At 44.7% G+C, this 25,942-nt stretch overlaps 1 protein-coding gene across 3 annotated transcripts in view; it reads right to left on the bottom strand.

The window, feature by feature from the left end:
* PAPPA (pappalysin 1) overlaps positions 1–25,942 on the bottom strand; it is a 254,468-nt gene that overhangs the window by 63,823 nt on the left and 164,703 nt on the right. For all 3 annotated transcript variants that reach the window (XM_075519671.1, XM_075519669.1, XM_075519670.1), the window contains exon 10: positions 14,438–14,634. In XM_075519671.1, coding sequence (XP_075375786.1) covers positions 14,438–14,634 — 197 coding nt within the window. The remainder of the gene's footprint in view (positions 1–14,437; positions 14,635–25,942) is intronic.

The raw sequence follows: 25,942 nt of genomic DNA, 5'->3' as shown, positions 1-25,942 counted from the left end.
ACAGGCTTTGCATACACTGGTGGTTCTCGTCTCTCACATTGTAACGTCAAAATAATTCTAAATGCAGACAGGCGAAGTTGCTATTTAAACTAGGATGCTGCCCTACTCAGCTCTGGCATATGGCTGGCACTGCGGTTGGAGTGGACATGCCTGTCTGCATGCCCACAGGCGGCTATAAACAGAGCAAACCTCCAGTGCGCAGATCTGTCTGCTCCCAAAATCCCGTCTGTTGTCCCATGGCAGGGCTTCCTCCAGACCATGTCTTCAAGCTAAGTATGGCTGTGAAGGGCCATCACAAGCACTTGTCCATCAGGCAGTAGGGAGCAACCTCCTTCTGAAGGAGAAGGGAAGAAGTGGTTATCGTGCCCCAGACGCGAAGCTGCTGCCTCTCCTTCTCTCCTTTTTACTGGGGACTGCACTACTGCCACTTCTGCACCAAGACAGACAATGCTGCGAGTTCCTGGGATGAAACGGGCGTCCCATTTGCAAAACAGCAACCACAGAACAAGGAGGAACAGGATCTATTGGTAAAACCCACAGTACCATCTATTTGTGGAGCACACAGCATCCTGAATGAGGTTGTACAAGTGCACAGAAATACTCATGGACTGATATGAAACCTGTGGAGGCACAAACAGGACATGTTCTGTTGTTTGAAGATCCAGCTAAAGAACAGATTTCAACCATAATAATGAAACCTAATTAATCTACAATTTTTGGCCAACTGCTTTGTAGAATGTTATTTATATTTAACTCAACACATGCCAGAGAATCCCAACCATAACATAAGCAGCATTTTAACACATCCCTTACAGATGAAAACTTTCTTTCTCCTTTGCCAGACATGGGGGCTGGCAGTCACCCAGACTTTTATTCTTAAATATGTTATTGTTCTTGCAGACCTAAGGTTAATCTTACCCAAGGATGAGAAACTATGGTGCAGTTGCTAAATATCAAAAAGGTTCCTGCTTGTTTATTGCCCAATATTATAAGGCAGCTTGACTGCCACATGGACACCACCCAGTTTGCCGACTGCAGCACAGACCTCCAATCTGTTCTGAAAGCTGTTGCACTGTTCTTCTCATTTAGGCTGGGAATTGGGTTGGAGCTACAGAAAAAATTAAATTGCCCACATTAGTGAGCACTGAACCATTAAAAAGGCCACCATTTGGGTTCCAAAAAACACCTCAAAAATCAGCCAATTTCTATGACCATTTCAAATCTCAGGAGCCCACAGAACTTAGATGGAAATTGTACACAAACAGGCTTAACTCAAGAGACGTCAGAAATTTTGCCCTGGACGTGCTTTAGGACTAGTATCTTTACTAGTGTTCTGGATTTGTTCTGTCACAAGATTTGAGACAACGGTTGTCTGCCCAACTATGAAAGTCAGCATTGGGTCATTTCAGGTTGGCCTCTCAAACTTAAAGAAAGCATTCAAAGGTACTTGTTCCAAACTGGTACATATATTAAATTGTTTTGTGCACTAACAATGAGTTTAAAATACCCTGTTGTTGAAAAATAAAATAAAATAAAAACCCCCAAAACACCCAAATCTGAGATTCAGAAGCATAGGTTATAAGCATAAGATGACAAGAGAAAGCTGTGTCCTCCCTCTTTCAATAGCCTTCTTACCTTCTAGTCTGCTGCTTCTTCCTCAGCAGCAACTTTCCCTTACCTCTGATGCTCATGAACTGCAGCTTCTACTCCAAACCTCTCCTTGTCCTCTGTGTCTGGTAACAGTTTTACTAAGTTTCGTGCTTTTTGTCTGCTTTTGCCTGTTTTCATTGGGGTACTTAAAGGTCTGATGGCAGAAGATGAAAAACTGCAGCATGTCCTGCTCCAGGACAAAGGCATGCAGGCAGGTGATCAACAGAAAAGCTTTATCAACTGGAAGCTGATAAAACTCCTGGGGTAATGCACTGATGCTATATTACTCCCAGATTCAGTTGGCTCAGAAGTAAGAGGAAATCTCATCTGTCAATTTTACCCATGTAATGAAGAACAGGATTTGGCTGTGGGACTGGGAAGCAGATTACATCTCCTGCAGGATGAAATAAAGCCCCATTGCCAGTTGCTATGTCCAGTCTCAGCACAGCCACTTCCCCTTTGAATCTAGAGCAGCCGATGGTGTCTGGACCTTGCAGGCTTAGTATTCAATTAGCATGTTACTACAGCTTTCTTAGCCCAGAACTCCAATTTTCAGCTGAAGGTTTGGCTGGATTTTTTAGTAATTGGAAAGTGACCTTTATGTGCATGAAAACACCACAGCTGTTATGACATTGGCATCAATAGTTTGTTTGCAGTGTGACATGATGATATATTCCTCTACTTTACAATAAAAATGGTAGTATTCATTTCCAAAGGGAAATTTCCTTGGGTAGAGTTTTGGATGTGGCACAGGGCTGTGATTCAGAAATAAGTGGGAGATGCAAGGGTTATTTTGTTTTGTCATATAAGTTGGTTTAGTTTCAGGAAAGCGAATAGGAGCTACAAGGATTTCCATTAGATGATGTCCCAGATTGCACGTGTATTCAATGTGTGTTATTAACTTTAGCTTCCTCAAAAAATGCAGTTATTTCACTTCCAAAGAGTCTGTATGAACAATATATTTCAATTTTTAAATCATGCAGACCTGCATTCTTTGAGCTTTCCTTCGAATTTCTGTTATGTCCAGATTCAAAGCAAACTTCATTTAAAACCGGTGAGTTCAAATCAAAATCACATAAAACCATAAACTTCACATGCTATACCTGAAAAAACTGTAAATCAATTCTGACTGGCCCTATCCCAAACGCACATCGGCTTTGACATCCAGCCAGGTGTAATCAAAATATCTAGGATGCTAGCTGGACCTGTGGAAAAAACAATATGGAGTTTTGATTTTACAACAAAACCCTAACCAGATGATTTTTGCACGGTTCAAAGGATCACCCTAAAGACATCACTTGAGCTGAGGCCAGAAACTACAGAAAAACAGTGAGAAAAAGAAGAAATAATTGCACTAAAGGGTTTTAATAATCAACTCAACTTCTGCACAAGCCCACAAGTAAACATGCGCATTTGGTGCTCATGAGTGCAATTTCTTCGTGTCCCTGCTTCTTTTGCCATTCGGCGATGCACCATGAAGGGATGCAAAAGCGAGCAATACCTCCAAGCGCACAGCCACCCAGAAGACAGTCGCACACGAAGCACATGACAGTGTGCCACGTGCTCCTGTTTATTCATATCAGAGGTTTGCTGTTTCTTCACCACAGCAGTAGGATGTAAAGATGCTGCTCTTAAACAGCAGCACCTTCCACTCCAGCACTGCCAGGATCTCACCTAGAAGTCATAATTCTTCGAATTAGCCCTAAATTGCATTCTGCTATTATGTTCAAATTCACAAGTACATCTACCAGTAGAAATAGCAGCCAAATGCAACCCACTAAACAGACAGCATAAAGAAACAGCACTCAAACAAGACCTTATACCTTTAGTTTTGCAAGCATCAGCCTCATTAAAGTTAAAAGACATTTTCAATCCACGGCAAAAGCTCCTGTCTACAACTTCCACATTGCTGCTCACAAAAGTGTGAAGGCATTATAGACTGATAAGTGCTTTAACAGACTATATATCCATCCACTGGAGAGCGAGGTTAAACAAATACAGTAGCCAGAACATTATTGTTGGCTGCACAGGCAGGTTCCCAAACTGCCTGTCTCTAACTTGAACCAGCTAGGTCCACTACAGCAGAGCTTGCATAGAACCGCGGGCCAAGGCTGGCCGTGGGGGTGCTGCGGCAAAGGAAAACAATCCCATCCCATAAGCTTCTACCACTGATGAGCAGAGCAAAAGCTTTTTCTTTTTTTTTTCCTTTGACTGGAGCATTTCATTTGGGAACAGCTGGCGTCAGAAAATCAAAGTGTCAAAGGCAGAATGTGCACCACACTTTAGGAGGATCTTAAATATATTTTTATTACTATATTAGTGGATCTGACTCACTGGATTCATTGTAGTTTTGCTGGTTTTGCACTCCTGCAAGGCAAAGCAGGATTTGGCTTGGTAACATCCCCTCCTTCCTTCCCTCCCCAGGCTGGTCCTATAAAATTGCTTGGACAAAGAAAGCACACAGCTAGTTAAAGAAAGCCCAAAAGCAGCAACAACAAATCCCTAAAGAACTTCAGCTCAATGAGGAGCTCTCCATCAGAATAACACACCGGCTGAGGTGGACAGACACGCTTAGAAGCACTTGGGCAACGCTTCTGATAGGAAGAGAAACTAATAGGAAAAAAATTAAGCCACATCTTTTTCAACTAGCAAGGAGGAAAAAAACCCACAACACTTTCGTTTCCAGCACGGTGGGAGTAGACCCTAAATATCCCCGTACCTAATCCCACCTCCCCTGAACCACCCCAAGTGCACACAGGGCACAGGCGCAGCTTCCAAGAGATGTGAGACAACGCAGGTGCTACCACGAGCTCTGAAGATTGCTCGCTAAGCTTCGTCTGCGGCTGAAGCAAACAGCCGTGCAGTGGTTAATGTCAGCTCTGACCACATGATCACATTCAGGAAAGGTCAAAAGAGTGATTTTTAATTTAAAAACATCTGTGTGTTTAAAGAACAAAACTTTCTCATGTGCAGAAAACCAGGGGTTTCCAGTGCTTTTATTTCCAGAGTCAAAGTCATGCTTTTCAGCTTTGTTTAGGGTTATGGACCATGTAAACACGCTGTATAAACCACACGCAACCCTCATCACACAGTGTTTCCACATGCAAGGATAATTGGGGGTGCAAATCTCTCTCTCCCTGGCTCCTTTTCCTTCTCCAAGCTGCTCAGCTTCCCACACCGCACTCCCAGCGAGCCAGCCAGACACCCAATTGTTGTCCTTCCCTATATGAAGACATACACATGCCTCTAATCCTAAGGGTATAAGTCTGCTCTAGGCTGTCAACAGGCCTTAATTGGATACATCCAGGGAGATGATACATTGGGAAGAGGCCCTGAATTTAATAGCGAGAGGGAAGGCTGCGGCAGGGCTCCCAGGGAGTGCGGCGGGGGGGGGGCATGGAGGAGAGCTACCATGTGCCGTCCTGGGGAGCCGACTACGGTTGCACCTCAGCAATCAAACCCTTTCGGTTTCCCATCCAACTACTCAGCCCTACGTCAGCGTGCATTAAGATTAAACCCTGTGTTTTTCTTAATACCTGAAGGCACAACTTGTGGTATGCAAATCAGAAGGTTCTCCCTTGCTTCACTGGGCTTTTCCCACTGAAACTGCCGAGTAATGAAACCGCTGCTGCACAAATTCCTCTGAATGAGTTGGACCATCCATGGAGAATCCGTAGAGCAACAGTGAGTTGCTTCCTCCAGCCTGCGCACATCTGCCCCCAAGCAAAGGTTTGGTTGCAGGTGTCTGGGGAAGCCCGTCACTTCCCTCTAACCTCAGAACAGCCCTGGTTGATCTGATAAACCTCAAACTCCAACAAATTAAACCAAAAGATCACTTGGAGCATTTCATCCTTGATGTCCCAGGCTAGTAGGGGAGTTCACAGAAACTCCCAGCTGCTCCCCTGATGAATTATGAGCACCATCTGTGGGAGGAAGCTCACGGTTCCTTCAGCCTCACTGCCTCTCAGGAGCAGGCTCCGGGAGGAGAGACTGGGAGCGCAGGGGATGGAGGAAATCATGGCTGCACAGTCTCGGCCTTTCCCACCAGAAACAGCCACTGGGACACAGTTAAATTTATACAGCGAGGCTTTCCCTTTCCAGCAGGTAAAGGGTCACAGCGTAAACACAGTGCAGTGCACCAGGAACAGATCTGCTCTGCTAGAAGGGCAGATTTTTCAAAGATACTTGGTTGGAGAAAGGTGGAAAGAAGGTCATCTCTAGCCTGTGCTTCAGCTTCCCCTCTGAAAAGAGACTTCTATTCTCTGAGAACAATGATGCAAGGGTTAATTACCAAAAAATGGGAAAATAAGATCCGCTGCCCAAAGTGCTAAGCGCAAGGATTTTGGCCCAATGACCAAAATGGCTAAGCAGAACTTGATGTTCTCCTGACATGAGGGCTTCTCCCAGTGAGTAGGTACATGCACAGACAGATAATAGCACTGATCATGCAAATAACCATTTCCTGGCACGCATTACAGTTTGCAGCCGGACCCTGAGGCTACGGTGGGAACCCTGGGGGAGGCTCCTGCTGATAGCAGGGGGAGCTGGGCCCACTTACGAGACCAGTGAATCATGTCCTCTTATCAGATTCACCACTGAAATGACCTCAGAGGAAACAGTGATCCTCCAACTTTACAGGCAATATTTCAAAAAATGAGCACAGATTTGGGGTTCCTCAAGAGTTACAGCTCCAACTAAGGCAGCACAATTCAGGAGAGATTTAAAGCAGCTCAAGACTTTATCCAAATAGTCCCCAGTTTTGTTTTTTTCTTTTTTAAAGCAGATACTTATTTGCAGGTGGGGACAAAGAGATTGACTCGAGAGACCTTCAGGACAGTGCTGGGTAAGCACCATCCTCCAAAAACCATGCCTTTTAGAGACATCTCAAGATGAACACCCTAAAACTTACTGGCATTCAAAATACGAGGTCTCTTATGACAATGTGGGCTAAAATGCCTACAGTTCTCTGAACAAGTAGTGCAGACAGACAATCCTTCATTTAAAAGAAAAAATAAATTCTCCACTCCTGGCATGAGAAAGTTTACTTTCAGGCTTAAAGAAATGATCGTGTGGTTTTGGGGATGGCATTCCGTTCTGCTGAAGAATAGCACCCTGCCTGCCTGTATATCTGTGGCTTTGTAGCTACATTACAATCCTGGAGAGCTCTGTTTACATATTTTACATGTTTTCTTGTGCAGAACATGAAACCAAATTACATAGTAAAGGCCATTACGGCTTCGCTCTTGCACCCTTTTCCATCCTCTCCTTCCAATCACTTGTTTTAATTCTATTCAAAATAATCGACTGGATATTTTTAACTGTGCTTGATTGACTGGCAATGTTTCAGGCAGGTTTATTCGCTGTTGCAGTGGGAACTCATGCAAAAGCTGGTGAAGCTACATGCCAGCGGGGTAGGGAGAAGACGGCTGGGGCGGGGGTGGGATGAGAAATGCTGAGGACCCTTCATGCATGAACAAAGCAGACGTGTCGATGCATTTATGCAAAATCATTCTGCTCTGAATGGAGAGGGACCCAAGACAAACAACCCGGATGGGATGCAGGAGAGCTATCCCACGCTTACGGCTGGACATGCTCTGCATCTAAAGGCTTGTGAGCAGCAACAGCAGATGGAGAGACTGGCAGGTTGAGGGGCAAGGGCCGAGGAGGGGGGTCTCCTTTCAGAAGAGTGCATGCTAACGAGCACTGCTGCTTGTCGTGGGGTCCGGCTTTCCAGCTCACTGATGCTGGGGGGGTCCAAGCTGTTTTCTGTTACCGCGTGTAATCTGGGTAGGTGGCTGGGTGTACAGCAGATACGATCATAAAATGGTAAGTTACTTCCTAAAGAAGCTCATAATCCTTATTATTATCCAAGGCAATATTCCTTTCTTGCCTTTGTTCTCGCCTCTAGCAACAACAAATGGCATGGAATTCTGCTCTCGTTTCGTTAGTGGCAAATGCCTCCTGGTCCTAGGAAGATGGGACCAATTTCCAGAACCTGAGGATTTTTGGTTTGACCTTCATCTCTGAAAAGGTCAGATTGAACCTCTCTGAGACTACTGATGGCTGCTTTGCTCTCTGCATCATCCTTTGTTTCTTTTATCTATTTTCTGTACAGTACACAAAGGGAACACAGTGTACCAGCCCCTGGTACTCACTGTTCTGTTTCCCTTAGATGACTTGCATATGTGCTCTTGAAAAATTATTCTAAAAACTAAGGGGGGAGGGGAGTGGAAAGAAAAAAAAATCCCTTGAGTGTTTGGCAAAATTGCTTGGAATCTCCTCTGACATCTCATTGTGTTCTCTCTGTCCTCCCCTTACACAAATCAGCCAGAGGCTACGACATCAGCCATGGGGTCTGTTGGTTTACTACTGCCAGGAGCAGAGGAGCACTGGAAGACGTGGGGATGGAGGGGTGAGAGGGAGGGAATCCCTGTCTGTCCTAGCAGAGAGCAGGCAGCCAGGTGATGGGCAGCATCCCCTTTTCTCTAGCCAGCTGTGGATCGACTTTAAGGGTAACGCTCTTTCTCAGCCATCTCTCTGCAACTGAGTCTTTTTCAAGCCAGCCTACCTAGAAATCCCATTTCTCATTTTATTTTGCTTCAGAAACCTCCCCAGAACACTGAGATCATTTCTGAGCAGGAGCCATGGCACTGATGTTAGCACACATCTTTGTAGCGTAGCTCACCTTGCTGTGGACCATTCGCATGGACCACCTCCTCCGAGGCAAAGCAGCAATGCAAACATGAGAATAAAGACCAGTGAAACTCCTTTGGCAGGAAGGTTGCAAAATCCAGCTTTCCCAGCAAGACAGGTGGGAAACAGGGTTTCTAGCCATTAAAGCAAGGAGTTGGTGGGACAGTTTTCCAGTCCTTTTGTACTGGGAATGAACAGCCAAACTGTGCTAGGATAAAGACTGATTAATTCACAAACAGGATGATGTGAGGTGGCTGACAGAGCTTAAACGCAGATTTAATGACCCCAAACCCCTTCCGTGTCTCTGCTCCCAGACAGCGACTCTCAGCAGGCCCTGAACAGTTTTCTTTTTATCCAAGATATGAACATTTCCCTTTCACAAAGTCCTAAACTTCCTAGTTCTGGGGAGGTCTAGGCTCAAAAATTCCCAGTGCCTGCAACATCTCTGAAGGATATTGAGGTTTAATCATCAAACAGTAGCTTTACCTTTCTGTGCTCCGGTTTCCACCTTTATTAAATGGAACAGAAACCAAGCAGTGTGGCTGTGATAAGGCTTAATTAATCCCTGTACATTGAAAAAATATGAAGAATATCATCACTTAAGCCAAGGAAGGAGCATTCCAGCCTGAATTTGCCTGATGGTCAGGGCCAGGCTCATGATGAAACTCTCCAGCCTTCGGGCAAAAGACCAAATTGGCTGGTCTGTAGTATCCAGGGGAAGGCTGAAACAGAGACAAAGTTTTGGACCCCCTTGAACTAACTTTAGACTTGGAGACTCTGTAACCTAAGCTGAAGCCTTTTGGTGGATCAGCCAGTACTGGAAATGAGCTCAGATGCATACAGCAAACCTACATTCCTCTTGCAACAGCCTGTGCACAGTGTCCAGTTCATCTTTTTCCAGAACTGGTCTCTGATCACTCATGGCTCCTCCATTAATGGTTTTTCTTAGTGGGATTCTGCCCTCATCCTCCAGAGATTAGCGGTTCAAAGCCTGGCTCGGCTATAAATAACAAAGACATTTGCAAAGCAAATCATCTTATTAAAAATGGGGATTTTTTTTATCCCTCCAACCACAACAAAACTCCTACCATTGAAGAGCAACAGGACTTGGCTGTGAATTAGGAAGTTCAAAAAGGGCCACTTGCAGAGCCGACAGACAGACACCCTCCCTCTTCTCAGCAAGATCACCCCAAAGGAAAGGAATGGCTTCTCCATTAAAAGTTGCAGGTTTCCTCTCTTCCCACTCCTGTTCAAGATTACTCTATTTGTTGGCTTTGCTGGTTCTTTGGGGAATTATCTTCAGCGTTATATTTATTAGACAGAATAAAACTGCATGGCAGAGAACTTCATCATCTTTCTCTTCAATTTTGTTACGTTATTTTCTTACCACTCTTGGAGCCCTTGCTCTATCATGCTATTTCTTCTAGTATTCACAATATTCTTGTGCTCCTGTCTTCTCCTTTTGTGGCCAATTTCAGACATACTGCAATTCTAGACATCTTTCTGCTGCTGGTGGAAGAATAGGTTTGTTGCAGTGAATCTGGATGAGTGCAATTGTGGGAACTGTAATAGGGGCAGGAGGGGGCCTCTGTTTGTGGGAAAGATGTAATAAGAATCCTCTTCCACAACTTCTTACTCCATAGGAGCCCCTGTGGGGTACCCAGAGGAGAACAGGGTGTGTTCGTCAGTCCGGGAACGAAAACGAATCCCAGGATCCGTCTGTGCCCAGCAGCCTTGGGAAAGAGTCCCCTTTCAGTTAACTGTGCCTGAGCTGTGCGGCTTTTTCCATACAGGGGAAAACGAGGCTCTGAGAATGGCATAGGGAGAAAAAAAAAAATTTATATATATATATACATATATATATATATATAGTTACTTGGTCTAAACAACTTCTGCAGAACTGGGAGGAAATGTAATGAAAGACATAGCTACTGGGGGACTGGCCCTCTAAATCACCAATGCACACACCAACTTCCAAGTCCTGAGCACACACATTGCCATGGCAGGAGTAACAAGGTTAACAGTAAGTCATCTAAAGATCCATTAGTCCCTTCTTACAATTCTCTATTATGAAGGCCCAAAGGGAAACTGCAGATGAATCAGTCCTCTGAAAGCAGGAGTGCCACCAGCAAGAGGAAAGGAGAAATGGCATCTCCAGCCTCCTATGGTTGGTCTGCACATGTCTGCCTCAGCTCCTCTCGCCCAAGCCACAGAGCAACCCTCCCATGCCACGGAGCAATCCTCCCAAAACAGGCCTGTCAGAGGCTTCCTCCAAAGGCACATCTGCATAGAAAAGATACTTTAGCAAAGTATCCAAATCCTTCATGCTCAGTCCTCTAGAAAGACAGACTAACATATAAGCTAATGCACTCAACACAGTGAAAACTGTGGCAAAACACAATTGGTGTGCAATGAGAACCCGGGGATTGAGTCGACCAAGGTCAGTGCAAGATCCTGATTTCTTGAACCCTACAGGACAGCCAGCCTTTTACAGTGACCTAATCCACACTGCATGTGCCTACACTCCTCACCGATGCAGCTTCACCAGTGATGATAAAACAGGGATTGCCTGGCTAGGCCATGAGTTGGCTTTTTAAACTCAGGCATTGTCAAGTCCAGGTCTGCTTAACTTGGTGTTGGGAGGCCATGTCCTACCCCCTCCTGCTGGCAACGAGGAGGTTGACCCTAGCTGGGTACAAACCGGTCAGGGAAATAAGTCCCTGGGGACTTCCAATACAGAAAAAATTGCAGCTATTCACAAAACAGATCAGCCGAAGCACCCTTTGTCTGTTTATGCCTACTGGGTCTGTCCTTCAGCTAGTATAAATCTGCCCAGCGCTACTGCCTTTTTGTAGTCTTTGCCAGCATACACCAGCTGATGACTTAATGCTAGCATCAATAATCATTAGCACAAGAAAGGCCCCAAGAAATAAACAGTGCTGTAGAAAACCCCACACAACCAGTACATCAACACTGATAATATTTCACACACAGTGGATGGCAAGGAGACGCTGTTTACAAACTCACAGCAAGAACAGTAGGGAAAAGAGCAGCCCAAGAGTGTGCAAAGCCCTTATTGCCGAATTCCTCCTGCAGCTGACAACAGGTACTGAGCAGCGTCTGCTTCAAGATCTGCGGAGGACGCCAGATTAGAAATCAAACTGTAAAAATACCCTGCATCGGTGCTCGCATTTCTGTGCTGGTGCAATGTTGCTGACTGGTCCTCTTTGGCTCTAAATATGATACTGTCAGTACTGAGAATATTTCTTAATCAGCACTGAAGAGTGGCTGCCAGGAAAGTAGAAGTGGCTGTCTATCAGTCTTGCTTCTGCAGAAAGAGCGATTGTTTAAAGGGGGGGGCTGTTTGACCTTTCCATTTTTCAAATGTGTATCTATCTCTTCGCCAAGACTGTGTCATTCTTTGTAAGCATTTTGTTGTTCAAAACAAACCTTATACTGTGAACTTTTTTTTCTCTTGCTTAGTATGTTGCCGTTCAGCAGCCTTATCCTAACAAGTAAGGAACCAGCATCTAAGATCCATCTCAAAATAATAAGCAAGTGCGGGCACCCTACTTCTAAGGAACAACAAACTGCAGAAACAGGCAATGTCTTAGGTGAACTGAGCAAACAGGTGTGGGGTGGTCAGTCCGCAAAAGCAACCCTACAATAACAAAGCAAGTGTGCTCCGGCTTGTGCTTATAAACAATCCTCCAACAACAGTAAATAAGTGCACGCAGGCAGATATTGCTGAGAAATACCACAATAACAAACCAACCTGCGATGCCTACTCCTCAGAAACAGCCTAGGCAAAACTATGACAGTCATGCAGAGAAACGGGTGTTGAGATGCCTAAGGATGAGAAACATTTTAAATCATGAAGGACATGCTTAAAATGTTTTAAAGCACCTTGAGAGCGCTGGGGCAATTATGAGAAACGGGGATGGCTAACAAACAGGCAGCTTATGTATTCTGTATATTGCTGTGCAGTGCACTCAAACATATCTTTCATGGCATTCTTGATGAGAAGCCAACACAAATGCCACTCTGATTAATCAGGAAACTACCCAGCAACAACACGAAAACTTTGCACGACACCAGCAAGCACACAACCTACTCTGAAAGATATCTGGGTGAGGAAAGGTGCTCCTTTCATCAATACAAAAAACCCCTAAGGCTCAATGCTTGTGCAGATAATGAAGCCAAACTTGTTTACACACCAGTGATCATTACATGCAGTGATTAGAGGAGATCTTAGGTTAATTTTCATCTCCGCTAGCTAACAGACTGATGACCTGCTGCCCCACCTAACCTCTCCAGAGTGACAAGTCAGGTGCTTTCACGAGCCGATGAGGCTGTCTTGTTCCTGGGGAAAACAAAAACTTTCTCAACATATATGATTAAAAAGGTCAATGAACCCCATGCACTCAAACTGGTGTAATAGGACCAGCTGAGCTAAAGCAAAAATTCCTTTTGCTGGAAGTAAATAGCACACTGTTATCTCCCCAGGGGCCAGGCAATAACAGGAGGCATGTTCCCATTCACTCTGCCAGTGTGTGATACGCCAGTGGTCTGCCTATAAATACAACAGCTTTTTTTTGCCCTTTTTTTTTTTTAACAAGGCTGTGACAACTTCATCTCATCTGGGTACAACAAACATGCCTGAGTTGTGGCTACACAGCAGGGCTTTCTGTTGTGTGTGCGTGCGGTGGTGTTTTTGCCACCACAGGACCATATGTTACCTACTGCATGGCGTGGCTGCGTTTCTCCCAGTGCATTAGCAGAAAATCAGGGCAGCTCTCCATAGCGGCTGCACGGGGACAGAGTGTGTGGAGGACATGCACATAAAGCAGCACCTGACCTGGAGACAGTGGGCTTTGGACCGCACTACAGCACAGGGAGCTCGAACGAGAAAGGAGTTATGAAGGCACTGGTAGGGGTCCAGAGGAAAGTTCCTTTTACAGTATGGAATAATAAATGAGACCATGACAAAAAGGCAATACTGGGCTCGGGACTCTGTTTTGGTACTATGTCAGCTAACCACGCTTTGTGCATTTAAAAATGACCTGGTCAGTAATTTGTTACAGACTTGTGCAATGTGAACAAGGCCAAGTCTCTTGGATAAAGATGTTTTCTCTTGCAAGCCAACTGGAAATGCTTAGCATTTACTATTCACAGAGAAATCTGCTTGTCATATCTGTGACACAGCATTCCTCTCTGCACTGCCCACTCGAGACATCTCCCAGATAATTAGACTGTACGAACAACTTTGTTGCATCAAACCAAAAGTCCACCTAATCCATGGCTCTACCTCTAGCAAGGGACAACAGTGGATGCCGAAGGAGGAATATACGAAGCAGCTCTTACATATGATAATCTCTTCCCTGCTGTATCTTCTAAAAATCCAACAATAAGCAATGTGGGCTTTCCTGAGTCAGGTTGCATCTGGACTGTTGCATCTGCATCATGTACAGCTCTGTTTTCCAGGCATTTATCTAATGTCTTTTTGAACTCATTTGGGTCTAATTCTCTCAGGGAGACAAAAGGTAAAGTTATGGTAACTGGAGCTATTTATGTTACAAAGGAGACATGTAAGAAGGGGGTTAAAGCTAATGAATGGCTTTGGGAATGGACAGGACCTTTCTCAGAATAGAACAATAGGGTGCTTTTATGAAACTGGGAGACAGAAAACACAAAACTATTAAAAAACGAAAGAACGCTCTTTTGTATTATTTGGCATTAGCCTTCAGAACTCATCGCCACAAGATAGTACCCTCTGCTAGCTGCAGAGAGCCTGTCTGGTCTTTTAGATGATGTGATAGTTAGTTGAGGTGACTCCTACACAGCTTATTCAATCAAGCAGGCCACAACTTCAGCCAGTTTTTAGTTGAACGATTGGAACTGAATTTCAACGCATCACTACTAATCAGGCTCAGAAAGAGGGAAACTGCTGTCAGGGGCTTTCCTTGGTGAAGCAGCAAGTTAACAGGCAGGGGTAACATCACACATGAATGCTGACCATCCAGCTACGCTCATGAATGTTGCTCCTTGCTGGACTTCACTCTCCAGGACAGGAGAAGGAGTATGCTTTCCTTACCTGGGTTGCTGCTGGCTGACCGATGACCACCCATCCTGGACACTGCTGGTCACTGTGATGTGAGACGGAGACGTTGGAAGCCCACTGATCGAGGAAGCCTTTGGGAGTGTAAACGCCACAGTCTTTGATGCTGGTCATTTGCTCAAATTCCTCACATACTCCATCACCATCGTGGAAATAGCACCTGCTGGGTTCATCTGCCAGAAGAAAGAAGAGAACAGAAATCACAAAGGGCTGGCTACATATGTCTGCAATCTATTTGCTAGGACCTGATATCATCAGTGGTCATGTATCTGCTGGACCAGGTCACTGGGAAGTGAAAATGTTGGTCACTTCTAGGCAATAGCAAGGTGATTTTTAAAAAGCCAAGCAACAATAGACAACTTCTGTATTGGGCAATTCCCCCAAGATATTTCCTAACGTAAGGGGTTTTCTGCTTATTTTCATCTATCTCCATTTAAAAGGATGGAGACAGAAGAAAGCAGAGATAGAAAACACATAGAGAGACAATGTGGGTGTTGGCTTAATTCCACCAACTTGGATGGAAAAATGCCAAAGAGGGTCTGGTCTACAATGTTTTCCTTTTTGTTTTTAAAAGATATCTGCAAAACAACAACAACAACAACAACTGTGAATTTAGGGATTATGAAAACTGCCAAGTTCACAGTTGTAGTGACCAAAGGGCCAAACAGATCTGTTTATCCAAAGAGCAGATACAGTATACATACTGTGAGGGTAAGCTTGCCACATACACACACGGCTTCAACCAACATGACTCAGATTTGACCTGAAAGGATCAAAAGCAGCAGGAGACTTTATTATCCTTGTCCATTTATTCTGTGGCTTCTCTAATGAGACTTCCAACAAAGATGCCAAATTTTTGAGGTTGTTTCTGTAACACTGGCCCATTAAAAACTGAACTGAGATCCATCTACTCTTTTCAAACAGACTGCATAGCAATAATGACTTTCAGTCATTAGAGTACTCTGTGAAATGGAAACCTTTGACCTGTTGGTATCCTATTTTGTATTGTATTATCATTGCCAGTCCCCAGAGGTATCCAGTTCTGACAGCCTGTTGTATTTTTGTCTGGCAAATAAGCCTGCGGAAAAAACGGTAGGAAATTAGCCAGAGCTGCTAGCAGGACTGATGGAAACGATCCCTAAGGAGAGTCCTGTCGGTAGCATTGGACTATCTCGAGCTAGGTGTCAGAAAATCCAACGGCTGCTCAATTTTGAGCTACTTCCAAACTACTAAATCCCCTGTTTATTTTTCCTCCTAGTTTACACAGTGAAATACCATCATGAGCCAGAAAAAAATCAGTTTATTGCAATTCAATTATTTAATGACTTTCACTCCTTTTCCCCTCCCTTCCTCCCAATCCCCTGTGCAAAATTCCAGGTCCTTAAGAGAGTGTGAGTTTGAGAGAATGGAGAAGTCTATCAGGGAAGAATTTCATTATGGTTTCATTTCATCACGACCTCTGTGGCCAACTTGTGTACATGGATAAGTGTGGGGAACTGTGTATTTGCTGGGCCAGTACTCCGAGCTGGCAAAAAGGAGCCAGCATGAATCTGGAAGCTGTTCAGCTGTATGACTGCATGAGTGAATATTCCCCGGGTGGCCAAACTTCTTGACCCTACATGTCACATCTTAAAATCTTCATATGGCTGGAAGCCACCAAACATATACCACACAGCTCGAAGAGCTCGGAGGAGGAGCGCTTGGGAGAGTGCTTCACAGACAAAGGATGACAATGGCCCCTGGGGTGTCCCATTACTCCAGGGTGGGAGGGGGCTAGGGTGGATGTGCAGATGGGCCCTAAGGCAACCCAGCAGTGCTGGCCTCAGTGGCCCAGCTGCCTTGCCTCCTCCCACAGCTGGATTGCCCAACAAACCTGATGCCAGCAGCGCCCTACTACTCCTCATCTGATATTGACCCAGCTGGGAACGTGTGCTTGAACTGCTCATGAACCATACATGCCCCGAGAGCCCTAGCTTGGACATCCCTGTAACATATCTTGTTTCTCCGCAGGGCTTATTAATGCTGGCATGGTGCTACACCAGTGTGGCTGATTCATCCCTGGGAGAGACACACTCTATGTCTGGCCAGCTCAAGGAAGGGGCAGGGCAAGCATGTAACTGTGATGGCCGTGGAGACAAACTCTTGGTTCCCTCACCTTATCCTCCTGCATCTCTTGTTCTGCTCCTCTCTCTGCAGAGATGTATCAAAGCGTAGGCCAGGTCTCTGCTGTACCCAAGAACAGTAGGATAAAGCTAAGCGGCTCACCCGCCTCAGAGCACTATGTCCCAGTTTGAGTGAGAGTCTCAGCAGAAATCTCTGAGAAATATTCAGCTATGGAAAGACTGTGGTCAGCAATCAAAAATCCTCAAAAACAAATCCCAAACACATGAAAATATGTACTTTTGGAAAAAGTTTCTTTGTCATTTTATGAAAAGGGGCTTATTTCTGTAAAAAGGAAAAAAAAGAAAGGAAAATACCTACCGTATTAAAAAGACCCAACCTTCAGCCTATAAACATATGCACAGTCAGATATACACTTACAGTGAAACACCAGCACCCAAGTGCATCCTGCTACACACCCACACTGACAGAAACATTGACACACAAACACATGTACGCTCTTTTTACACATCCCCAATGCAGCCACCCCACTGATGCAAACACATACCCAGAAACTCACAGCCTAATTTTAGGCATATGCGTTTAGACAGTGTTTCCCTAGCCTTCCTGAAGCACTGACTTATTTTCACGACAGGCACTGAAGAAAGCACAACATTTATATAGCAACATACTCCTGCACTGGCTCTGAATGTTCCCTCCTAATGCGATGATAAACGTAATGGGCTTCTGATAAGATCATGTGTTTGGGATAAAAGAATACTCAAGACCTACTCCAATCCAATGACTTAATTCATACTCACATGGATGAGAAGGCAGCCTTTGAATAGCTGTGATCCAGGCCAGTGTGTGATCCTAGCAGAGGCTAATTTGTTCCTGTGATTATGCTTAAGACCCCAATAAATCTGTCTGCTTGGAGTCTGCAAAACCCGAGGGAGGAACCGAATGGAGAGACTGAGATGTCTGAATTCAATGGAGACTGCCTAAATGATTAACAAAGTCTTACTGAACTGCACTGTCATGAGCCCTTCCACCGTGCTAGTCCTGGAGAGCCGCTGCACCCTGCCCTCCATCGCAGCGCGGGTTTGCTGGCTGGATGACACCTCGCACAAAAGCTGAGAGATTAGGTACCCGCTTGCTTTTGTGTGCTTTGAAAAATGATGGGAGGAAAGTGGCTTTACAACCCTAGTTTTCTTTTAAGGAAGATCTTAAGTCCTACTACTTCACGTCATCCTGAAGTGTGCAATGCCATGCTTTGAGGGGAGCATTAGTGAGAAGAGGGGAAGACTTTTCCTGCCCATGAGGGGAAGACTTTTCCTGCCCATGAGCTTCCTATTTCTGAGTGATGGCAAAAAGGGGGACTTTTTTGAATCCTTTCCAGACACTGGTGAGAGGACTGACGAGGGCATCAACCTACGACAGCCAAATGTGGTGCATCACTGCCAAAAAGAAGCAGAGGCTCTTCCTTCCTCAGGTACTGAGTGCCAGCTCTGACTCCTGATTCTTACTGCGGTCTTGGATGCTCGGTAGGTTACACATTAGGCTTTACATTTTCATGAGCAAAGTGAAGAACGACCAGATTGTTTCTTCCTACGATTGCCCTCACAAAATAAAAACTAACAGGCTTCTTCCCTTTCCACAGTGGTGTGAACACAGCTCAGTTAAATCCGTAGAGCCCTACAGGCTCAAAGCTGGGGAAGGCAGTATCAGGAGTGGTATATTTCTAGGAAGGAGTAGCTAACATCTTTATTTCCGTAATGGTGCAAAATGCCTTTTCCGTTCTCTTCTCAACTCATGTGACATGAAATGCATCCAGGCCCTTGGTAATATAAGCTAATTTTTGTCTCCACAGAGGTCTATAGGCTCCTGAGACCTGGTGAAGGTCATAGTGATATATTGGTCACGTACGGCCTGCATCATGGACTACGTTCATCAACTCCATGGACTTCTCACGTCAAAGTTGAATCTGATTTGAAGGAGATATGGAGGAAGGGAACATGAAGGAAACCTGATTTGTCCTCCAGGAAAAATTACTTCAAAAAATTAAAAAGCAGTTGCCTGGAAATCCATCTTAAATCTAGAAGAGTAAAATGTCTGCAGGCGTAGCACCTGGCAGCAGGAGACAGCATCTCTGGGGATTGACAACAGATGCTGAAGGATCCTGAGCCAAACTCCGGGAACATGTATTCATTCAGGCAGCCCGAGCTCCTTTTCCTTGACAGAGTTCTTACTGAAGGCACAAGAATGTTGGGGCCAAATCAAAGTCCCTCTCTTGCCCTTGCTTTGGGAAAAGGCAGTCTCCGGTTCAGCGAAGATTTCTGAGACATCTGGGAATTCCTGAATGCTCCTTGGCAGCTGTCAACCTGGAGAAGGGGAAACAGATTGGCAAGACCTGGCCTGCTTACTATTGCAGTTGGGCTTCAAGATCCAGAACGATCTTAGGGCTCTTCTGTGTTGCACCAGAAAATGATGCAAACTCCATTTCTCCTTGCTTCTTAAGCTGTCCAAGCACAGTTGCAAAAGGCAGCCTTTTGTATTGAAATACAACCCCTCCTCTGAGGTTCAGAAATGAAAGGACGCACAAGGTAAGGCAGAGGGTTTAGAGAGCACCTGGGAAGTGCCTATCAGACCAGGTCTGGATGAGCAGGTAACTCCCCATCACAGTCACCTGTTCAAAGTGAGGCTAGAAAATCACCAGCGAAATGAATGAAGTCTGGTAGTGATCAGGAAGCAGACATGCAGGATATGCACTTATCTGTGATAGGCAGCTTTCCACCTCATTAAAAAAAAAAAAAAAAAAAAAAAGATAAAGAGATCCAATTCATAGCACAGGGCACATCCTCCAATGAGGCTTTTAATGTCCGAGCTGCATGGTCAAAGTGCTGGGGACAGACACTCAGGGCGGCTTCCTGTTTTCAGCTAGAACACAGCGATTGGCATCAGCATAGTCTTCTTTTGTGCAATAACTACTATTTTTTTAAAAGGCCAGACAAAAAAAGGGAGTATTTTTAAGCTCAGCTGTTTACTTAGGGATGTTTCCAACTATAACAAGCCTCATGCCACATAACTATTCGTCCGAGAAAAAAAAAAAAGAAGAAAAAAAGGGGGGACAAAAATGCAGAAGCATTGTCTCAGAGTAACAAATTCTTGGAACAGAGCGAGCTTTGCATTTTAACTCCTGAAAGGTCTGTCCAGAGGCGTGCAGGCCTTTTCAGACACAGTGAGGGCCAAATCACAGGCTCACCTAAGTCAGCAACTTCTGCAGAAGCATGATTTTACCACTGCGTCACTTAATCGGCATCTCCAGCACTGGTGTTTATGTTCACAGATGAGAAGAAACGTATCCAGAGGTTTCTATCACAAAAGGAGAAATAATTCCACTGCAGATCACATGAACCCGACGGCTGAGCAATCACAGAACCTGCTCCATTTACTTCTATGGGAGTTTCACCTTTGGCTTCCATGGGAAGAGAGTGAATAACATGGCCTGCTTCCAGGATATCTGCTAATCTCTTCTTTAATATTGAAGAAGCCAGAGACAGAGATATTTCCTGCTACAGTAAAATATTCAAGAGTTATTCGCCTTCCTGGATATTCTGATTTGAAAAGAGGAAAACCATTACACAGAGCTTGGGCAGACCTTTCTGAATAAAGTTGCATATCAATAAATTGTGACGTTTTCCTTCAATGAAATAAAACAGACACCTTGGAAACGAAGGCAACGCAGGCGTTGCAATCTACTGTGGAACATCCAGGGGCCTCGCAGGAGGCTTTTTTTCTCTACAATATGACAATCATGTCTGAGCATCTCCTGAACCAAGCAGGCGGGCATAATGCATTTGTGGAGCACAGCTCCCTGGTAATTCAGCTGCTTCATGGAAATACATTCCTGGGCTTGTTCTTTGTCTGGCGTGACTCGGCTCATCGGTATGATATAGCGGTTGGAGCACAATAATTATGCAATTGATCTGCGTGCTGCAGACAGATACAATTACAACTCCCTCGCAGAGCCTGGCATTGAAATTTGATATTTCACCTCCAAGAACACGAGCCTTTGTCATTTAAGCGAAAGGGTATTTTCCATAGCTGGCAGTGGTAGTAAGACCTTATCTGCTCTGCGGCTAGCCAACAGGAGCCAATGTGGCCTTCCCGCAACCCCGGGCAACCAGGCATGTTATAAAAGCACTACAACTTTTCTTCACTCCTCTTCCCACCTAATCCTGTTTCCCTCCCTGGGTGGTTGAATAAATCAGAAAAGTGGTGCTGAGAATATTTCAATATTTCCTCAGACTTACACAGATTTATTAGCTAAACTTGGAGACTGTTCGACTGAACGTCTTGAGGCTTCTGTCACACAAGGCAGCAACCGCTATGACCACGAGACGGCTGGCCAGCGTGGCCCTTCTCGACAACTGGCCTACTTGCTTGGGAGGCTGGGAAGGAGCCCAAGAGAAAAAACCCAGTGGTGCCATTCACCAAGGAAAACAAACTACTTGTTTGTGCATGCAGTTGGATGTTATTGCAAAGGAAGGTCTTTTGCTCAGCATCATCCTCTAAGCACAACAAGTTGCTGTTCAGTCACAGAGGATGCTCTAAGGAGGGAAGTGTGACCAGCCGTGGAAGTCTCTCTGATCCACAGAGAGTAATGCGTGAGGGATGCAACAAGCAAAGGAGTAATTCTTCTGTTGGGCTCTTATTGTAGCTGTGTCCTAAAAACCAAAGCTGGATTGAGCTGGGCTGGAGTCACTGGCCTAGGGAAAAATGCAGGCAAATACCACTCCAGCCCACATTCTCCCCCACAAAAAAGCATCTGTCCTTTGTATTTTGCTGCCTGAGATGCCTGCTCTCTCTGCTCTGTGGCTCAGCTGGCCCTGCTAAGATTGCAGTATTAATGATGACAGTCTGAAAATCACTTTAAGAGACTTTATGACGATGCTGTGATTACTAACTTGCCAAATGAGTGCTTAGACATTTTAGAACATGTAGCCACACTCCCATGAGCTGCAGGAAACAGTCAGCTTCAAAGTATTTGCCTTAAGCTGAAGGATTCACACAAATATCATCTGAATAGCCCCATCAGTAAATTCATTGCTATTTGCTATGAAATTCTGCTATAGAACCTCGGCTTCTTTATCGACAGCAATAGGCTTTCCCAAGCTCCTTGGTCAATGCTTTAGTCTTGTTGATGCCTTGTGAGATGCTGAGTTTCTCTTGCGAGGTGGTGCGGTTTCCCCCATGCTGTTGTTCTACTGAAAGCCCTCGGCAGGGTCAGCCAAGGCCTATTTAGTGTTCGTGAAAGAAGGCGAAATCACCATTAGCTGCTGTGTGGGGCCGTGGTTTCAGCAGTCAAAGCTGTGTTCCTGTGCAGGGGTATGAGGAAGGGAGGGGGAGAGGATGGGAGCGAGGCGCGCTCTCAAAGCATGCCCACAATGAATATGGATGGTCATCCATCAATTTATTTTAAGCACATTACTTCTCTGTCAGAAAGGGAAAAAAAGGAAAAAGGAAGAAAGGAAAGAAAAGACATATAAAATTAGGTTTGTGTCACTCATTTAACACTGCAATTTCCCTAGAGGATTATGCACCAAACAGAGATAGCAAGCTCATGAATATTAATCATTTCCCTGAATGCAATGCAGCCCACCAAACAATAAGATTAGGGGAAAGTGCTATGCTTAATTTATGGATAATGGGAGAGGTAAAGGATAGAGCTCCCACAAAGGTAAGGCTCACAGCTGGAGGGAGAGGCCTCTGAGGAAGAGAAGGATCCAGATTTGTAAGGTAGCAAAAAACCATTTGAGGCCAAGCAGGAGCAAAAGAAAAGGTGTTTAAGGATCACTGTCAAATTAAAATCATACTTCTCCCTGAACAACCACTGGCGACTAATGCTTCAAGCATGCCAGAAATTGGTGGTAAATTCAAGAGCTAGATATATTTATTTTCCCTTTTCCTCTACTCTGTGCCTTTTTCGTTGTATTTTACATCCCTGAGGCCCCGAACCAACAAACCACGGAGACGTGTGTCTAACCTGAAACATTCACGTTCTTCAGTGGGACCACTCACATGTGGAAGTTAGCAGAAGCACTGCCCTGTTTTGCTGTAAAAAGGCTTTAGCGAAGAGTCCCTTATAAGCAAAGGAGATAAAGCGTAGCAATAATAACACCAATAAGATGCGACTGAAAGCCCCATAAATAACCAAGCAAACTTAAGGGTAGATAGAAGTTCTGAAGCTACTTCCCAGCTGTGTTTCAATGTGTCTATCAGTCTTTACTCATCTCTTTTCATATTGCTTTCTCTCCCCCTCCCTTCTTTTTTATTGATCTCTGCATCTTTTTTATTATATCCTTCTCTTTCTTCAGCACTGGCAAGCTAAATCAATGCATAATGCACATCACACTCAACAAAAGGAATGCAAATGAAAGCAGTGCTTTTTCAATGTCCGCACATATATCTAGATGTGTGTGTACAATGTTGGTGTGTGAGAGAGTGCATACCAAGGACAAGGTGCCCAGCTGCTTGTTAGACACCCATTTCTCAACGGTTCAGTGGGAATGGATCAAGTGCTAAAAAGCTCTGGATTCCCACAACTGCAAATCATAACTCTTATGACTGGGGCCTGTTTTACACAGGACATGTCGGCTTGAACTTGGCTGAGATCCGCAGTAATCGCAAAAATCAGTTATCCCGGGAGTAATCAAGAGCAAGGTGAAAGAAAAGCAGCCAAGAGGTAGGAGAGGGGTGCATCAGTCACAGCGGACACAACTTTGATTTGCTTGTCTCCTACAAATCAAAAGGCAAAGTGAAACTTTCCCCGTGGGACCAAATTCTGTGAGGAGGAGATAAAATATGCAAAATCCACTACGCAAAGGGGAAAAAAAGTAGAGATGATAAATTTCAGGATGGGGAAGGGTAAGTGTATGCAGAACTTAAAAAAGGAGCACTGCCAGATGCTTTAATTAATTAATTAATTAATCTCACTGTCGCTCTTCAGCATGTTGCAGGAAGAAAACTCTATTAATCTTATCTGTTTTCTGTTACTCGGCTTTGTGTTCAGAGAAGGCCAGGACAGCCTGACAGTAAGACCACACAGTTTTCTTCCCTGCCTCCCTCCTTCCTTCCCCCATGCCCCTCCTCCCATGGCAGAGCAGATTGATCCACTGTTATCTGATTAGAGAGGAAAGGATGAGGGAAAACAAAACCAAGGGGGAAAAAAAAAAAAGTCTAATTTTATTACAGGCACTAGCGCAAAGTGTCTTGAGAGCCTTGTGCCATTTATTCAAAGGGAAGTTGGACCAATTAAAAAAACCCATAAACCTCATGATCCTACAAGGCAAAGGGAGCAAGAGAGGCAGAGGGACACCTGCAAACAGGCTGCCTCCATCCCTGGAGATATCCAGAATGCAGCTGGACATGACCCTGGGCAACATGCTCCAACTTTGAAGCTGGATCTAACTTTGAAGTTGGCCCTCCTCAGACCAGAGACCTCCAGAGACTCCTTCGAACCTAAATTATTCTGTGATTCATGGCTCTAAACCTAAATCTTGATGGTGTTTGTGGACTCTGTTGTATTTCTCTTCTACCAAGTGAGGTGACTTGCGTGGTCTCGGCTTTAGAAGGAAGAAGTCTGCTTGGGCTTTGCTATCAAACCTCCTGCTATGGACACCCCCCCCCCCCCCCGCCCCGCCCCCCGATGATGCCGCTTCAGCCCTGCCTTTGCAAACAAAATGTTTAGTGATTATTTTCAGCCATGTGGGACCCAATCCTGCAGACAATTTGTGACAAGCATTGCATTCACTGTTGTGGTTAGATTTGCTGAAGTCTAAAGAATGCCTTGTGGTAGTACAGAAACACGCCTGGAAGGAAGCATTTGCAAGATCAAACCCTGAGGCCCCCAATTCAGCAAAGCCTCTGAACATGTGTTGGAGGCTCACTGAATTCTTTGGTGAAGTGGAGTGATTCCCGGGGCTCTAAAGAGCTACATAATACAAGAACATCACTGCAAAAATAACACTGTCTGAAATAATTACTTGTTGTCCTACAGGATTATAACATGTGTTAGCCTTGTAAACATGGAAATAAATTACACTTATTTTTCTGTGCTCCTCAAATAGGGACCCAAGCATTCTGTATTTTCCAAGAAAACACCCCACCAGTCTCAAAGAAGACTTTTGTTTGGCTAAAGGCAGAGGATCCGGTCTGATATTATTAGATTGTGGAGAATGCTGAATTTCTGCTCTTTTTAATTATTATTTATGTAATATGTACAGCCACTTGCTTCCCCAACATCTTTATGTTTTCTGGTGAGATTTTAATGCTTGATATGTTAAAATAGAATACAAATCGGCACTGTTCATTTGTCTGAAAGATTAGCCAGCAGTTTCTCTCTAGCTCCTGATGTCCTAATTCATGGTGGTCCAGCACCCATAAAAGCCCACAGGACCTGTTTCACAGGTATTACCTTCTCGAACCTTTCCTAAGGAATTGATGAAGGCAGTGTTTGCCCCAAAATAACAGCCCCAAAACAACAGCAGCTGGTATACCCTCACAGACCCTGCATGCACACTAAGGCCATCACCACCACAACTGTTGCACCACCACAATTGTACACTCATGCAAAAAACATTTTTAAGGTCTGGGTCCATGCACCTTTACATTGATTCAGTCGATTTGATTCACCTAAGTGACTCCCCATATTCACTATTTCACAAACAATTTGATTTCATTCGCTTTTGTAATCCAGGACCTGTGCAAACCCACAACTTTCCAAAGCCCATGAAAAACAAAGGACTTTTTACCTCTGGAATTCCCCTTTCCTTTTCAACACAAGCAAAACTGAAAAATCACTTCCTCTGTAATGGTGTAGAAAAATCTGTGTGTATGTTTTAGTTGCTTCATTTTCTAATCATATTGCTGTCAGACAGGTTTTTTTCCACACTCTTAACCAGTCCTGTTGCTGGTCCTGGAGATGACCGTGTACACAGGCATAAAGCAAGCTCCTGCACCCACCTGGCAAGACATCGCTTTGTGGCCCAAGGCTTGGGACACCCCACTCTTAGTCCTGTCTGGGGATTTACTTAGAGCATGATGCAGCTCCTGCCCAGCCCACACAACCCAGTTTCCTTGAGAACCAGTGTACACAGGGAAGGACCTGGGTCACGTCCTAACGTAATGCTGGGATGTGGTCAAAGTACAGACCTGGACCAAGGAGCTCAGACCTGCTGCTGAGCAGGGTGATACAGATGCAACCATACAGCTCCAACCCAAACCCTTGCTGGAACCAGCCTCACACTATGCCTGACTTTTGGAGAACCCAAAACATTTGCATAAGTGTTTATCTCACTTTCAAAATATTATGACTAATAT

This window comes from Mycteria americana, chromosome 17, assembly GCF_035582795.1.
Source record: "Mycteria americana isolate JAX WOST 10 ecotype Jacksonville Zoo and Gardens chromosome 17, USCA_MyAme_1.0, whole genome shotgun sequence".
NCBI classification, from domain to species: Eukaryota; Metazoa; Chordata; class Aves; order Ciconiiformes; family Ciconiidae; genus Mycteria; species Mycteria americana.
Note: the sequence above shows the minus strand (reverse complement) of the source record. Positions and strands in the feature narration are given on the sequence as shown.